Here is an 18,373-nt window from a genome sequence, read left to right as displayed (position 1 = left end):
AACATTTTTCCTTTAGCTAACACATTTTATTGACAAATTATCTTGTAAATTCGAGGCCACAAGGTTCTATATCTTGTACAATGTCGTAAAATTCCTGACAGGTTAACAATCAGCTGCATAATAATAGAAAATCAAATTCATAATGTAGCATTCATATTGGGAAAGGTTAATCACCTTGAACAATGTAACAACAACATTACACCCATGTAACACCTAGAGGCAAGAGAAAGGGATAGAGAAAAAGCAGAGCTGAGATGAGAAGAGAAAGAGAGCTAGGCCGTGAGAGCGAAGGAAAGGGAAGAAGAAGACGAGCAGAAGAGCGGAATGGGAAGAAAAGCGAAGAAATGACAAGAAGGAAGAGGAGAAGCGGAAGACGATGAGAGAAGAGAAAGTGCTGCCCTTTCGTAACATTCAACAATGCCATATTGTCATAATAATCTTCCACATGATTTCATTCAGTACCATAGCTTACTCGTATCCCAATAGAGTGCAAGAACATCCATTTCGGATAGTGCAAAGTCCAGATATACCAAACAGTTGGGTCCACCCCAACTTTGTTTATGCCGACACTCATATCAATGTGGTTGTTTGTGACATACTCCCACACCCAGTAGGAATTTATATGAGCAAGAGCAAACCAGACCTAGCCCCTTAAAGTCAGCTGATGTGATCCAGAAAGTCCTGCAACACACATCAATGGTTGGGCTTGTACGTTTGATGCGCCGTTTCACTATAGAGGTAGCATTCCATTCGGTGCACAGAGGCCACTTCATTCCACCAAGCCATCTCTGTGGCCTGGGCTAGCTTCTTCCAGTTAGAGGTTAGCACCTTCAATGCTCTAGCTAAGAGTGCATAGTACAACCTTCCTTGTGATTTGTTACCCTCAAACGAAGGGTTGCAGCTTCCCGTCAAGACTGAGAAAAGGGAGAGCGGGAATGAAGTTCTGCAGATGCGCTGAATCCATGGTCAAAGTCTACAAGTACCTACAGGAAATGAGCATATGGTTAAGAGTAACTGGGCCTCATTACGACCCTGGCGGAGAGGGTTTACGCCAGCGTTATTCGCGGCGGACCCGTCCACCCTACTACGAGTTCCCGTAGCGCCATGGAGCGTTTTCTGCCTGGTTTTTCCGGGCGGAGAAATCCATGGCGCTACGGGACCTTGTTGTTAATTACGCCACCGTATTTTACGGTGGCGTAATTAACGCCTTCCCCACTCCCATTATACCCTATGGGGCAAAAATGGGAATGGGGAAGGGTAAAATGGGGAATGGGGATTTACCGCCCCACCAAGGTCGGAATGGGGCGGAAAATCCGCCAACCCCCATGGCGCTATCGGCAGCTTTCCGCCGTGCTCCATGGTGCATTTTGCACCGCGATTTCCGCCAGGGTCGTAATGAGGGCCACTGTCTCTAGGCAACAGGACAAGCAACAAGACCTTGATGGGTCCTTTTCTACTCTCCAGTTACAGGATCGGGTGAGGAATGCCTGTTATATAACATGACTAATGTCTGCATCGTTGAGGTGTTACGAATCTTCTGCCACACTCCCGGCCAAAGCGTGTCCGGAAAGGTGAATCTGAAGTTCTCCTCCTACACCATCTCGTTCTTCCTGTTTGGTTGCCATTTAATGCAGTTGGAGAGCCCTCTATAAAAACTAGAAGCAGATGTTGCGCGTGGCAACCTAGTTCTATTATCCCTCAAAGAGCCTCCCATTAGATTCAGATCACACCTCATCAGTTGCATGTATCTTAAAAACTCTCCTCTTGCAAGCCCAGGTGTGTTTCTCAATGACTCAAAAGGAAGTAGTCTTGTCTCAGTCCAAATCTGATCCACAGAAATTATCCCCTGGTTTTTCAATCCAGGCCAGTCCAGCAATAATTACCTGGTTGTTAAACCACAACAGGAATGGTAGGGAGTCTCTAGTTGGGACCTGCCAGTTACGAAGGGCTTTATAGGTAAATGGGATTGGCCCCACTTCGTGCAACGTGGGCTTGGCCGTTGTATATGGAATATCTCTAGTAGTGTTCAGCATTTCTGGACTTTTTTCCAGCTCACCCATACTGGGAGTAAAGACGGTTCTGCTTCAGAAAACCATCTCTACCTTGTGGTTGATCCCAAAAGTGTACATACAGCTCACAAACTTCGGGAATTCTGCACCTTGCCGATCCGCAGGCAATTGTAGTCTGCTAATAGAAATTCCTGTTTGCCTTTCCATGCGAAGTCAAGCAAAAGTTTATTTATTTTAGAGAAATAAGATACGGGTCAACCCATCGATAACATTGCTTGCCCATAAACAATAACTATTTATTGTTTCTAGGCGGCCCCACCATGACAAGAGTAATAGGGACCATTTGTGCAGCAGTGCCTCAATTTTAGCACTAATCATATCAATATTCAACTTGATCATTTCATCTAACAAATTGGTGAATCTAATCCCCAGATATTTACTGTTGCCTGGCTGCCACACTAACCCATGCCCCTCGATGTGAGGTTTGAGACAATGGCTACTTAGCACTAAAACTTCAGTTTTTTCAATGTTGAGCTTATATCCCGCTATTTTGGCGTATTCCGCTATGTCACATATGAAGGGCGACAGAGAGGAATCTGGGTGCATATACATACACCGTTATATAGTGGGCGTACGCCGATACTTTGACTTTAAACTTCGGGAACCCACTCCCATAACAGTATCATTGGTATGTACCCTCTGTAGCAGGGGCTGCAGGGATAAGACTAACAGCAGTGGGGAGAGAGAGCACCATGCCTTAGTTCCTCTAGCCAGGCAGACAAAATTGGTAGAACACACCAATCAAGGTTGATGATGCATTGTTACGATCAAGACTATCATCTTCAGGCCCAAGCCGGTCATCGTAACATCTCTGCCAAGAGTGACCACCCCACCCTATCAAACGCATTCTCCGCATCCAAGGTAATTGCTGTCCAGGGGTTGTGCGTTTTCCTCCCCGATTCTATGAGATCACAGAGAAGGCGGGTATTGGAAGAGGATAATCTACCTTTTATTAATCCTGTTGGAAAATTATAACCAGATTTGGGATTAGTGACTCCAATCACAGGGCCAATACCATGGCAATTAACTTGGCTCTAGCATTAATTAGCGAATAGCCCTATAGTTTTTCACGTTTTGGGGCCTTTCCCCAATTACATGAATGAACAATGGGTTCAAAGTGCTTACTCGTTAGAGTGGTATCCGAGTTATAAAATGTGAACAGCGTTTGAAGTTTTGGGTCTACAATGTCTAAAAAGGCCCGATAAAAGTCAATAGGTAGCCCGTCCAGGCCAGGGGATTTCCTTTTTTTCACTTTGTTGATCACCAATTTAATTTCATTTACCGAAATGTCTCATTCTAATGTAGCAAGATGCGCTCCTAAGACCATATGCCTAATGTGACACATCCGGGTGGGATTGTTCGTACTCATTTTTATTAAATTTGCATTTCTCCTGCATTATATTCTTTAGCTTAACCTCTCAAGGCGTATTCCAATACTCCCTCTCCAGGTGTTTGATAGCCTTCAAACTTTGCATGGCCTTCTACTTCAGCTCCCGGTTTTTCTCAGCTACGTAACTTATAATGTGCCCTCTAAGGGTAGCCTTTTAAGAATCGCACACCAATGAGGCTGACCTACCCTCTGCCTCGTTCCACTGAAAGATTTTCCCTGTGAAGTGTGTGATTGACTTTCTAAGTTCGGTTGATTTTAAGAGGCCACTATTTAGCCTCCATTTGTTTTATCTAGTCGGGAAAAACTCCCAATCCAATGACACAAGAACCGGTGTGTGACCGGAGCCAATACAAGCTCCGATATCCGCTTTGTATACATAGCTCATTAGGCCCTTACTTAAAAATGTGTCATCAATTCTTGACGACAAGGCATGTACCGGGAGTAAAAAGTGAATTCACGCTCAGTAGAGTTGCATATTCTCCAGACATCTACTAAAACCTTATTTATTATACATTGTTTAAAGGCCTTATGCATTTTGGACGGGACAAATATACACTGTGATTTCCTGTCCATAATGGGGTCTATGGGTAGATCGCAATTGCCCCGCCCATCATAATGTACGATTGCTGGATCATTTGACACATGCTGTGCCAAAAGCTAGAATCTGCTTCATTGGGGCCATATACATTCAAAATGTATAGGCCCTTCCAACAATATTTCTCGAGAAATGGTAGGCGCCCCTTCCAAGAGTGACAGTAACACAACGCACCAAGCATTATAACTGCTCCCTTCCAATATGGCCACTGCTGTAGCTAAGGAAAAGAAAGCGCTGTGCACACACTGTATTCCTACTGGAAGGCCCGCTAGACTGCTTGTGTCATTACTCCTCCTCCCTCAGCTGCAAACTGTGTGAATGGACGGCTTCATCTGGCATCCATCTTCCGCTGCCGCACTCTGCTCCACGGCTCTCCCGCACCAGCTGTGCATGCCAGGATTTGCCAGGACCGGTGCAGGCTCCCCTTAGGGTGCTGGGCACCGGGCACCTGCCAAGGCCACAACCTCTTCCAGGTCCATTGTCCGCTCACTCCAGGCTTCTATCCACGTCACGGGCAGTACGGCAGCCATACGACAATGCTCCTGGCCGAGCCGGCGTCAGTAAGTCCAAAAGTCAGCTTAATTTAATGTAAGTGTGGTGGGGGGGGGTTCAGAGCTGTGGTCATCTTTCTGGCTTCCCCGCTACACCCCGATAAATAAAAATGAACGCACAGGACTTGGAACAGCTATGGACATCTGGTTATTGTCTTTTTGGGACATATTTGGGGATTGTAATATTTGGGTATGCTGTTGCCTACTCAGAATAAAACATCTAAAGGTTGAGAAGGGGTCCTCAACGTAACTTGGGCTTCCAGCTAAAACATTTGGTGCATTATATATTCATTCTGTATATGCGTTCCATTGTACCCAGTCATTGACTATGAAGCACTCTCAAAGTCAAACTCCATATGTCACTGCAGTGAAATCTGAAAGTCATATTTCACAGTTCTGACGTCACACACCTGCACACTTACCTTGTGCCGGTGTCCCAGGTACAAACTCTCATCAGGTCCCTCCTCACGCTGCTCCATCCGATGCCTCATAGCAGCCCATAGCCCACCGTCAAGCCCTGTGTGTGCAGGCCACGCTGACACACGTAGCCGGAGATCACTTAGAAGAAAGAACCCTACCTTTACAACGTACAGCGGTAATTAATGTGTGCATTTTCTTCCACAAAGGAATCATATAATTTTTTTAAGGATGTTTTAAACCTCTGTACAGTGGGAACACCACACCTCGAGGCAAGAGGCGTGTGGAACTACGGTTGGGGTTGTCTGTCTTCCAAGTACTTTAAGTATTTCCACAGCATTCTTTCATACAGCATAAATTATAAATAACATTTATAGAACATAATTATTTTTAAGAGGTCAGCATAAGAACATTTGAGTAAAATGAATTTACTTTATAACTATACAACAGTTAAGCATAGCTTACATTTTTTTTCTGGAATAGCTCAAAATTCATTCGGAGAGGACATTGTATGACAACCCAGTTACTAAAAGTGTCACAATAGGGAACCCAAATAGCAATTATTGGACGAGTGTGGCCCAATGTTCTCTTTCCTTTATGCGGCAGGTGTGTGGCCTTCTCTTTCCATGTGTAGCAGTCGCTCTACCTATCACTATGAGCTTGCATCCCCGCGGATACCTCGATTTTTCTGACTGGGGGAGTTGAATTTGCTAATTCTGTGTTGACCGTTCGTATTTTGCACCCCTATTCAAGGAATGGTCCAGGTTTTGGCAATGAGATTGCAGCCAGTTAAGAGTGCCTAATGCCGGAGTGACATGGCCACAGGGTTTGCGGACTAGTGTTAGGCTTTCTGCTTAATTCATGGCCCATTGAATTCGGCTGGTAGCTTTTTGGGAAGGACCAGATACATGCTATTTTCATTGTCCAAGGTCTGCATCAGGTCCATTTTAAGGCCAGTGCTTGCCAATGGGGTGATCCTTTTGAGTAAGTAGCGGCGGAAGTGATGTTGTGGGGCAAAGCATTTATTGTAGGTATGACGATGGTTTGATAGCCAAAGGTGACTCGTATGATGTTTAGATTTGTCAACAGGCTTAGCAGTGTTGTAGAGGAGCAGACGTAAATATCCGCAGGTGATCCTACCCCCAACTACCTCCCCTGTATTGGAACCATGAGACCATGCCCTGTCTAACAGCAGCTACTGTAACGAAACTGCAACGAGTATGTGGAAGACGGTATCCATTAAAAATACCATATTGAATGTACCCCCGATGTGATGACAACCTGCAGGAGGAACTCCCTCAAGGAATATGAGAAAGAGCAAAGAAAATGAACTGATGACCTCATAAGAAAGTGTGCACAACGTCCCGAGATACTGAATGAAGACGATGTATGGATCATTAGAAGAGAAATTAAGTAAAGAATGAAGTGAACCTTAAGGTGTAAAAGAAGAAGATTACACGGTAAAAGGTGCTGCAGAAATCAGAAGCATGAAGAATGTTCAGTCGCTGAAACGCAAGATGGATCAAGTGATCGTATTGGCTAGCTATGAGTAGTAAATAGAATGCAGGGAGAGCCTCCATTGTACAGAAACTGGACATTGGTATCATGAAATAGTAAGCGAAAGAATCATTAAGAGAGAATGAAAGGCTGTGTCGCAGTAGAATCGCAGGTTGTTGGCGCTGCGTTGGGAGGCTGTCTGGCCTGAAGTCAAGAACTGAGAAGTTGAGGTCAGCCATCTACGCTTCGGAGAAACATGTGTGCACAGGATGAATCTTCTCACGTTAAGGGGCCAGAATGAACACAAAGGAAGGCAAGTCTTAATTCATTTAAAACATTTAAAAGCTTGCAGAATGAGCAGAATCGTGGTCTCTTGTCACGTGAGTCAAGGATGGAAATAGGGCTTGAACTTGAGGTTCCAGATACGATAGTGAATGCCCTCACTCCCATGCATTCCCGAGACGAGAATACTCTGAAAGGCCAAGTACAAAGAAGATTTTATGTCAGAAGGCAAGGGTGATGAGAGACGCTGGGCTAATTGGATGGTAGGGCAACGTCATGTCCTGGTTACTTGCACCTGGGTCTTGGCTAACGTGCTGCTAATTGAACCAAATGTTCCAGACATGGTACAAGCTTGGAAAACAATTGTAGTAGTCCATATGACAAAGGACCTTATAGCTTAAGAAACCAATGAAACTCTGTGTAACTGATTTTTCTTAAATTACACGTATGAAGAGGCAGGCATAAGTTGTCCACCTAATATCTGACAGCCAATAACAAACGTAGCTCATACATGATTGTATATCTAGATGTGTCCCTTAACCAATCCCAACCCTTGATAGGTGTTTCACTATTGCCACGTAGCATGACGTCATTCTGAAACAAAAAGAAGTATATCATTCGATTTTATGTGGAAAAAGCTGAGAATGAGCGTCTGTCAGTTGATGTTTGTTGTAAACTCCCTGTATTAGATAATTGCTAAGTAAACAGCAACCTGCCATCTTCTTGAGTTTGTCTGGTTGTCTGGACTCAGAATTACTTTGGTGTAATCCCATTCAGCCATAAATGCACGCACCAAGGGCCATAAGCTCAGCTGTATTTAGGGAGCAATGCTGTTTAAATGGCAAAGGTTAGAACTGGGGATTACTGGAGGCAGAAACTCATCTCTTTCCGAATTGAAGCCTACAGAGCTGTCCAACAGCTAATCTCAAGAGGCAGGTAGAGACAAAGGGGCTCATTATGAATCCGGCAGTATAACTGTGGTAATTCTGCCCCAGCATTACTACCGTCACCGCTTGTAAGACCATCTTGACAAAATCAATCCATTCAAAATCACCCAGTTCCAGCAGCAAACCAAGGGTGAAACACTGTGCAACATGTCTGCAGAAAAGGGAAAGACTTGGCTCCCAGAAGTTAGGCTGCATAAGCCCAAGTTCACAGAATCCGAGCTCACTGAACTGGCTGATGCAATTGTTGAGCATGCTGAGAAGCAGGCAGAGAAATACCTCTGCTCAGATCAAGGCGGGCTTATGGGCAGACATCATGGCTAAGGTGACAGCAGTGGGCACTGTACCACGTGATGCAGAGGACTGCCACAAGGGGTTGAATGAGGTAAAGGTGAGGGTCTGCAGCCTGATCTCAAGACACAGGAAGGTGAGTGCTATAACAGGAGGTGGCACAGTGGAACCCCTCACCCTTATGCCATGGGAGGAGAAAACCAGCTCCATCCTCCACATGGAGGGCATCGAGGGCATCGGGAACGCAGAGGCCACAGCAGGAAGGTCTGCGATGGTGGTAAGTCTATCACACCTCACATACATGTGAATGCAGTGTACAATAGCTTGCGTCCCCCAGCATAGATGCACACAATGTACAAGGGAATGGGCAAACACATGGCAAACACAGCAAATGTACAGTGAGTACACGCATGTGCCAGGGGCGGCGGGTACATTTAGTAACGCACTTGCACTGTAGGTGAAATGGGCGTGCAAACACATGGAAACATGAGGAGCACCCATGTGTGCCTTGACAGTCCCTGGTGGCAAGTGAAGCCCCAGTGCACCCACAACAAGAAGCAACCAAGGCATGCCAACAGGCAATGCGCACATGCATGCACCATGTACACCCTCAGCAGGTACTACCACCACCTAGTAGTAGCAGCATTCATTGGCATGATACCACCCATGCCAATCACACAAAATGTGCGTCTGTAGAACAAACAAAATGTTGCATGAGTGTCTTGCAAGTCCACTAAAATGTCTGCAAGATGACTGGTGGCATGTCATTGTATTCCCAGCAGGCACACAGTCCACGGACAGTGATGAGGATGGACCCTCCACAGCTGTCACACCATCTACCTCCACCCCTACACAAACCAGACCCATAGCCAGCGGAAGTAAGTGGTGCAGCAAGGTGGCAAGGTCACCACCACCACTGCAGTGGAATCTCCGGCAGGTCTGGAGGACAGCACCATCCCCACGGCGGTGCACAGTCTCCCCTCCACCTGCCATGCAGGTGGCCCGGCTGGCACATCCATGTCAAAGTCAGCCTCTGTGGCAACCGACACTGCTGCAGTCCCCGCTCCAGCTGCAATATGTCAGATTACCAGCACGCCCACCTCTCCATCCCGGGTAGTGCAGCCACTAGACCATCGTGGCACGGGCGGCGTCCACACCATTGACGAGGAGGAGGAGCAGGACATGGGATTCCACTCCTCTTTCTTCAGCCCAAAACCTCCACACAGCCCACCACCTCTGTCCGTGCACAATATGGTGTCTGTATGGTCAAGGCTAAATGCCATTGAGCGGAGGCAGGCATCGCTTGAGACACTGGCAGGCCAGCATGTCCAACATATGCAGGTCAGGAGAGTCTGCCTGCAAAGGTGGAGATACTGGATGTCCCGTTCTCTCGGCCAGTTCACCGCTGCCATGACCACAGTTGGTCAGACTGCGCGGGAGCACGTAGAAGCAACATTGGCCTCAGCTGAGACACTCAATGCATGTATGCTGTTCATCCCGCAATATATCCGGGACCAAGGGGTCAGACCTCTCCACCTCTGTTACCACCACAGAGGGCAGACAACCCAGTCCTCCAAGGCGCTGCTCACAACATCACTTCACTTCCAAGGTGCTTGAACAGGCTTCTATGCCCAAGAAGTACCAGAAGTAACTGGCAACTGTTTGACACAGCAAGGGCGTTTTTTAGAATGGTGTTTTGGGAGGGTTTTTGGGGAGGGCAGGTGTTTTGGGGATGGTGTTTTGGGAGGGTTTTTGGGGTGGCAGGATGTGTTAAAGGGATGGGGTTTTGGGAGGGTTTTTGGGGAGGTGGTGTTTTGGGCAGGGTCATTTGTGGATGGTGTTTTGGAAGGGTTTTTTGGGGTGGGGGATGTTTTTTGGGGATGCTGTTTTGAAGGGTTTTGGGGAGGGGTAGGTGTTTTGGGGATGGTGTTTTCAGGGTGGGTTTTTAGGCAAGGATGTTTGACATTTGCACATTAAATAGTTGTTCACTTAAAGCAATGGTAGGACATTCCCTATTGTGTGCAAGTTCAATGTAATAATGTGACTGTGTACAGAGGTGCGATGCAAGTGCATATCAATTGCCCTCAAAAGATTTTGTCAATCAGTTCTTGTCGAACCAGATGCCATTCCTACCTTCTTCCCGCTCACTATTCTGCCTGAGACAAATGTTGCGCAGCTTGGCAGAGGCAACGATCATTTGCCTGACCTTCTCTGGCCTGCACATTAAGGCCCCTCCAGACCAGTGTAGTTAACGGAAATGCACCTTCAACATGCCAAAGGTCCGCTCGATGCAGAGCCTGGTCCGGATGTGTTCCTCGTTGTAGGCCACCTGCGCTGCGTCTGTGGATTCCCCACAGATGGGATCAGCCATGGTAGCTGGGGGTATCCAGAGTCATCTTCAAGGGCAAAGGTCAACGGTGGTAGTCACAGAGCACTGGGGATGTGTTGCACATTACAACGGCATGTTGATAGACCGTTTCGGCATGCATTTCCCAAGTATTGTCACACAACATGATTTACCATGCCAGTACTAGAATATGGAGTCATTCACTGAGTGGGTACATTTGCTCTGTCGTGGAACATCAGGCACACAACTCACAGTCAGCTCTCGTCGCTTTCAGAGTCTGTGATTGACAGGGCAGCATGCCATTGTGCCTGTGTTAGACCTGCGCGTTGCTCCCATGCATGTGCCCTGATGGGTGTTTTGTTGTACTAGTGCAGGTTGTCCGTGTCTATTCCAAGATGGCTTCACATCCATGGTCACCTGAGCACATGGCATTACTTCTGCCAGTGTTGCATTCCTTTGTTGCAGTGTAGTATCATGTAGTTCCATGTAGAGGGATATGAAATGTTGCATTGTGGTTCCTGTAGTCCTATGTGTGTGTTGCTAGACTGTTGGGCATATATGCATTGGTGATTTATTGCAGCATTGCCACTCATGTCCTAGTCCTGTGGGCTGCAGTCTCTCATGTGCAGGGTGTGAGGGCAGATCATGCATGTACAGGGCCTTGACAGGGCCTTGACAGGACATGCATTCTTCAAATCTGGTAACCCCCAGCCCCCATGGCATGTCAATTGTGCTGGGAGAATAGTCTGTGTGATGGCACTTTTACTTACCTAATATCCACGTCCGTTACCCTCTGTGCATCTTCATCTATCCCAGCAGTGTGCTGTTTCGCCGGGCGATTGGCATTGTGGGTGGAACCAGGGAAACAGGCACAGCAGTGTGTAGGAGGGCAGGATCGCAGGTGAACTGGACAGTCAGGTAGCGGTACTGCTTCTGGTTGTGGTATACCTCCTCAGATGCCTGGAGGTCAACTGGAGGTCAACCAACGCCACGTGGGTGCGGTCCAATGCAGATATGAGGCATGGGTGAGGGGTAGTTATGCTCACTCTGCGCTGACCATTGATATAATATGTTGGTGTGGACTTTTGCTGCCCCGTGCACAATAAGGTACACCCGAACCTTAGTCTGAATTGTAGTGGGTGGGGTATCCGAGTATGGCGCTGGTTCCAAATAACGTACAACACAATGTTAAACGTTGGGTGTCCGACAGTGCATTTATTCTAAGTGTGCCCCTTGGTTGCCATGTGTTTTGACGAACTCTGGTCTTTATCAAAATTGGGCGCTGGTTATGGATTGTTTGCGAAAACTCCACATAAATTGTCATAGACAAAATATGTAGTGAAAATGCATATTCAATAAATAACACAACCATTATCGGGTATAGATTATGCACAAATAATGTAGTGCTTGGTGTTATCAAATCAACATAACGTCAGAGGAGTGTAAGGGGTGGAACGGGACTAAAGACAATGTTATTCAATCAATCTCCTGATTAGTTCTCCCCTGCTTTTCCCCTGACATTCTGATCTACTCTGAGTTGATCCTTACTGTGTTGTCTTTCTTGTTTTGTTCTGTGTTTTTTGTGTGCACCCTAAGGACTGCGGGTGTGTGGCGCACTGTATAAGAATTCTTATAAATAAATAAACAGGGGAGGATCGAAGGGAGGAACAAAGAAAAGAAAAAAGGGAAATAAGGGCCATAAGTAACTGGATTTCTCGAAATTACATAATTCAAACAATTGTTCAAAATTCAATATATGGTGTGTATGCTCCTATGTGCATATACCAAGGATGTGTGTGCAAGAGAATGTGCATTGGTGATTAAGTCAAAGAAACGTGCCATGCTTTGTGCATGCAAGGCAATGTGCCAAAGATGCACGCACCTTGAATTGTCTTTCCACTCTGGAGGTGTGTGAAGTCAGTGTGTCCACAAAGTAAAAGGGTGATTCCCTGGGTCCTGTAAATAAGGTTCCATGCATTTGGCTTGTATCCAGGCTGGGGCCTGTAGCACAGTAGAAGCTGCTGAAGAACATATCTGAGCACGCGCGTGCCGGCAAGAGTCACGTGTTTTCCCCTATGCAGCCATTGGGTGCTGGATCCCATCTTACCACCTTAGCTGGTTTTCAGTCAGGGTCCAGGATGAGGACCTGACACGGTGTTGAGTGCTTGCCTTACATGCCGTCTCCTCTTCCTCCTCCTCCTCCTCCTCCTCCTCCTCTTCCTCATCCTTCTCCTCCTCGCCTCTGTTTCCTGCTATTCCACCTCTGCGGCTCAGTGCAGAGCTGCAGCAGCTGCAGGTCCTTGTTCACAGAAGCCAGTGGCAACATGCTGGTGTTGGAAAGTGTGTTTGGGGAAGGTGTGGGTCTTATGTGCCCTTCCTGAGTGGATTGGGTGCACCTGTGGCTTCATTTCTATCACCTGTTTGCGTTTACCACCACGTTCTTAGGTGGAGGTAAATGCACTGTGCTTTTAGCATCATTCCTGCCCAATTTCAATGGTATCACCATTTTACTGTTTGTAATACAGCAGTAAAACCGTTTTGTGATTTCGACGGTAATACCATCAGCGTTAATACTGTTGGTGGTATTACTGCCAATGGTAATACCGGTGGCTCCTAATCTGGCAGAACGGTAAATGTGGCGGTAATACCACTACCACACCATTTAATGTATACCACCAGACTTATAATGAGCCCCAAAGTCCTTTTGATGTTCTTGGGAATTTTAAGATTAACAAACGATGGGTGCTGTACGAGTGTAGTTGAAAGGATGACGTGAACCCAAGCTTCAGCCACAGAATGTATGTGAGCATGAAAGAGCCCTGGGGAGAGGGCTGCCACCTGTGTGAACCCACAAGTGAATAGGTGAGGGGGATGGGTGAAATCTTCTCCAATTGTGATCTCATTTACAACCCCAATCTCTACCTTTTTTCAGATTCTGTGAAATGTTGATCTCATTTATGACTTTTACAGTTATTATGCAATGTTTTAAATTCTTTTCTATAGGGTGACCAGACGTCCGGGTTTTGCGGGGACTGTCCCGGCATTTGCTGCTCTGTCCCCCTTTCTCAAGTTTATGTTCCCATTGGAAACTGCAGCGGTCCCAGTTTTTTGGTAGTAGGTCTTCATAGCTGGCAGGCAGGAATGCACAATCTCACACAGAAGAAATGCTGCATTTTACAACTTAAGATAGCGTTAGTTTGTGATAAATTTAATTATACTATGTGTTTCTTTGAACAGTGCATTTAAACACGCTTCTCCAAACGCTACTGAAGTGTAGTGCCTTGACAGCCACTTTCAAGAGTTTGTCCTACTTTTATGTTATTTGCCGTTTCCCGTTTTTTTACTTTCTAAATCTATGCATCATCAGGTCAAAGGGCGTGTGATATTACCTTCTGTAACGTCATCATGGGTTGAAAGAGCATGTGATGGGATTTCTGCTGTGCCTTTGATTTTGATGAAGTGATGACAGAAATCACAGCCTTGATGAACGCGTCTGCTACACACCATTTAAATAATGAGAAATAGCAAGGTAGGGGGGGTCACACTTTCTGCCTCATCACAAGTTTGGCGGTAACCCTTAAATGTGGTGGTAGCGCTGTTACCGCTGCATTTAAGGGTCTGCCAAATCACAGGCTTGGCGGGTTTACTCCCAGCTCTGAAGAAGGGGCGGCAAATCTGCCGCCATTTTGCTGATTTTTAGCGCTAATACCGCCGGCTGTAATACCGCTGAACATTCGCCATTGGGCCCAATGGGGAACGGGAAATTCCTGAATGGGCCCAATGGGGACTTACTGTGCTGCCAAACCCGTGATCTGGCGCTAATAGTTAGCGCCCTACTCGTGATGAGGCTCTTTGTGTGCAATCTTGTGCACAGTTGAGGGAAGCCAGGCAGTCATGTGCAAGAACTGCTACATCTAGCCAGTGGCATGAGGGACGCATATCCACATTCCTTGTATGTGGTGTTGCAAGGCACCCGCCCACCCCACCACACCTCATTTATCACCCCGTGTCTTTGCACGGGAGACACAGAAGCCCTCAATATGAGTTTGGTGGTAGCGGTAAAAAAAACAGTATTTGCAGCACGCCGAATGGTAATTACTTGCTGATTACAAGTTGAAACACCAAACAAAAGAGACTCATATTTTATAAAAAACTACAAACAAAAAAACACTATAAGATTGACAATATTTGTTCTTCAAAAGGAAATTGGAAAGGGGACACCTACATGGGGTTTAAAAAAATGGCAAATACGATGGCCATCTTCTGAAACCCATTATGATGTAATGCAGAGAAAGTTCGATAGGTGGCAGCATCCGCTACTGCACACAATCCATTGCCCGGCTCAAAAAAAGTCTCAATTAGATCCAGATGAAGCTTCAAAGTTAAGGCCAATTACTCAGCTTTCCTCAGTTGCCAAGATGTTAATAAACGACGGGAGGATAGCTCCGGGGCAAGGCGCTCGCTGTGGCAGCAAAATAACGCCGAGCAACACAGGTTCGATCCCGGGGCCGTGCTTAGAAACCTCTGGGTATTAAGCGTGTTATAAATAACCAATTACTATGACAATGGGTGGGCACCTAGAATCATATGTGGACTGACAGCATCTGGTGTCATGGTATTGTATGGCTTTAGGCCGTCCGCCGGGCAGTCACCGGTGTTTGAAGTGTGCTGGATGGGAGTGAATCCTGCCTGCTGGTGCTTCTGGCTCTGTCTGTGGCTTTTGACCCCTTTGGGCCACCATTGCCCATCCAAGTTTTCATTGGGTGGAAATGGTTTCCCTGTTCTTGACTGGAAACTCCCAATTTCCAGGTCAGCCTCCTTCCTGTTATGTGCTGGGCTTGCGACGATTTTCTGTTGTCTATTATTTCCGGTCTTTACATCACTGCGACTTGAGGTGACATTGCTAAACTAAAATGCGATGGATGGAAAGTTGTGAAACACACCCCGGATATAGCCTTGTGAGTTTCTGGTAATGTCATTTCAAGGGTTTTTCTGGATTAAACCATCACTATGGCATCACTTGAAGTAAAGTTATTTGATGGAAGTTCAAGGTCATTGGACTGGTTCAGCATAACTCTCTCAGGATTAAAGTTTTTTTTTAACAACATTTCAAGGGGCTTTGTTACATCTCCTCTTGTAATAAAGCTGTTTGTTTTCATATTATCAGATGTGTCCTATTTAACATGATCAGTATGTCTCTACGCTACACAGCATGGGGCCTTTCCCCAATACGGGTGCATGGCAGGCTGGCCAAACATGGACGAGAATCCATGCGTTATTCGGTACATTTTGAAAAGGGGTTTCGTAATCCCTCCTTATTCTTGCAAGAAAGCATCTTACCAAGACATTTACAGTTGGAATTTACTTAAACACAATCATTTTCCGTTATCGTGAAAAATCACTATTGGAGCCACGACGTGTTGCTCCTGCATGTTAGTCGCAAATATGTAATTTATACTCAATAAAAGTGGAAAGCCATGCACAAATATTATCACGAGCAGCCATCAAACTTTAAATGTGTCCAAATGGTACTCCTTTTCTCTCAGTCCTCTAGACAAACACCCCCATCAGCCCCTGTATCCTTTTAAGCATGTTGCAGTTTCCCAACCTTGCAAAACAAACATTTTCTGAAAAGCCTCAGTTGCTGCAATGCACCATGGGAGATATATACAAGGTTTGATGCCCTTGAACCTACGTCCTCTGCAAATCTTTTGTTTTTGTGAACCTGCTGTAAGGATTTGCTCCAAAACACCAAAAGGCACATCTTCCCCGCTTTGTGAGCAACTTCTTTCAAATTTGGAGCAAATCTGTTCAGTGGTTTAGGCTGTGTGCCTGTTCAATAGATGCTCTTTTTCCCCCAGTGGGAAATCCATTTTTTTCACGCCCTTCTATTTTTAAACTGTTCCACGAATTTCCACCAAACTTTCCAATTTTGGGGGCTGGTCCAGAAAACATCTTTGGAAAATGTCATACAAGTTTGTGAAATGAGTCAAACGTTATTAGATGTCGGGTAAGTACATCCAACTGCAAGCCACTAAACAGACATGGAAGTCACCATCCCCTTCATGATAGCTTTCCACAAGCACACAGCACTCCTTCTCTTACTCGCCTCAAGGCTAGTGACGAGAACGCATTGTGTTCTCTATCTAAGACCTAAGCCTGCAAAAATGCACACAATGGAGGGTAGCTCAGGGGCAAGGTGCTCGCCTTGGAAGCAAAACGACACAGAACAACACAGGTCTGATCCCCGTTCCACGCTTAGAAATCTTTGGGTATTAAACGTGTTATAATGAACTTATCATATCACACGCATCTCTTAATCTAAAGTCTTAAAACCTCCACCACATTGAATGCCGTCACCGAGGGCGTTCCAACCACAAAGCGCATTTAGGCAATGCACATGGGGAAAGAGCGCTATATAAATAGCCAAATACAATTTATATATACATTTTTTGTATTGTTATTTTCTTTTTATATTGTGCAGATTTTGATACTTTTGGAAAACCTTTTGATTTATGTCCATGTTGACATAAAGACTTGATCAATGGTCTTTGAAATTGAAGGCATTGCCTGGGGGATTGATTGCTTTTCTGTGAGTCATGGTGTTGAAGCATTCAAGAGTTAACCTGTTCTTTTATGTACTTCAGGAACAATAAAGATGCCATCCACTGAGACCCCAAAAGTGACCCACAAAAGGCTGCCTGGCCTCAGCACGGAAACTGCCATCATAGTGGGTGTCACACCAGTGGCTTTATGTCTTCTGATTGGCCTCATTGTGTTCATGTACACCTGGCAAAAGAGAGGTAGGTTAAGCTGACTGTGTAAGACATGTTGTGTTGATGCGCCTTGTATAGCGTAAAACAATGTTTACAGTAAACTATTTCAGTTAACAATGCAAACATGCTGCAGCGCCACCTAGAAGCCATTCCTGAAGGTTCTCCTCCAGTTCAGAGCCACAGAGCAAATCATCATGGGTATTTTTACCAAGTCCCATGCTGTGGGCTAGGTGATTGTACTGGAGTTACCGTGGGGGGCCACCGCCAACAACCAGCTCCATCTTGCGGGCCCAGTAGGCATGAGAAGGGGGATCCCCCAGGCTCCCCTGTCCATCACAGGTACAGTCCATCATGAGGTGCCACCCACCACGTGAGCAAAGATCAACCACTGTGAGAAGGTTATCAGTGGTGACCTTCAGGAAATAAAGCCCCACTCAGCCTCTGTTCCATCATTTCTGGGGTCCATCCCTCTGGAAAAGCTTCCTGTGAACATCAGGCTGGAGGAAAGCTGCATCCAATTCAGAAATGTCTTGATGACTTTTCTTTTCAGGCTGGTTTACCTCTCAGATTGCCCTTTCCCGTTAAAACCACCATGGTCCGTCCTCGTTCCTCCGGGAGGGTCTCTTTACACTACATGGACTGTAAACGAATGGCCGTCTTGCACTTGTACAAATTGTTTCTTTTGATCGTTTCTATATGGATTGAACCATTGTATCACAGGATTGACATTTTGACTATTTTGTACAGTATTAGAAAGTGTGCAGGGGACGGGTGGATCTTAATTTTGGTTCTTCTTTCATTTGTACTCCTCTTTTGTTTCAGCGACCATTCCACAACGCCCTCCTCATTGGGCGCCTCAAAGCAATCCTCACATTTCAGTAGGCGCCTCATAAAACAACACTAAATAACAAAAAATCAACAGCCTCAAAGTAACGACCCCAAGCAGAACCCTTAGCCAACCAAAGTTTGATAAGCCCTCAGGCCCTCATCTGAATGCTAGGGGGGTAGAAGGACTAACTTCCTAGTAGGTAGCGGGAAGCACCTGTGAAGAGATATAGGGCTTCTATTTAGGTATGGAGGTATTTCCAGCAGCTATACCTCAAAACTTGTTTACTGTTACTGCCGATTGCTTTGACCGTAAATTAATGGAATTACAAGAAGTGGGGTGGCAATGTTACGCCACATTTTGGAGTCGGATAGGGCTCCACTGGGGT

At 45.9% G+C, this 18,373-nt stretch overlaps 1 protein-coding gene across 2 annotated transcripts in view; it reads left to right on the top strand.

Moving 5' to 3' along the window:
* PDCD1 (programmed cell death 1) overlaps positions 1-18,373 on the top strand; it is a 161,861-nt gene that overhangs the window by 81,048 nt on the left and 62,440 nt on the right. For both annotated transcript variants that reach the window (XM_069617485.1, XM_069617486.1), the window contains exon 3: positions 17,031-17,186. In XM_069617485.1, coding sequence (XP_069473586.1) covers positions 17,031-17,186 — 156 coding nt within the window. The remainder of the gene's footprint in view (positions 1-17,030; positions 17,187-18,373) is intronic.

This window comes from Ambystoma mexicanum, chromosome 10, assembly GCF_040938575.1.
Source record: "Ambystoma mexicanum isolate Mex_15411 chromosome 10, UKY_AmexF1_1, whole genome shotgun sequence".
Taxonomy (NCBI): Eukaryota; Metazoa; Chordata; class Amphibia; order Caudata; family Ambystomatidae; genus Ambystoma; species Ambystoma mexicanum.
The sequence above is the reverse complement of the archived record's forward strand: the minus strand, read 5'-3'. Positions and strand labels throughout refer to the sequence as shown.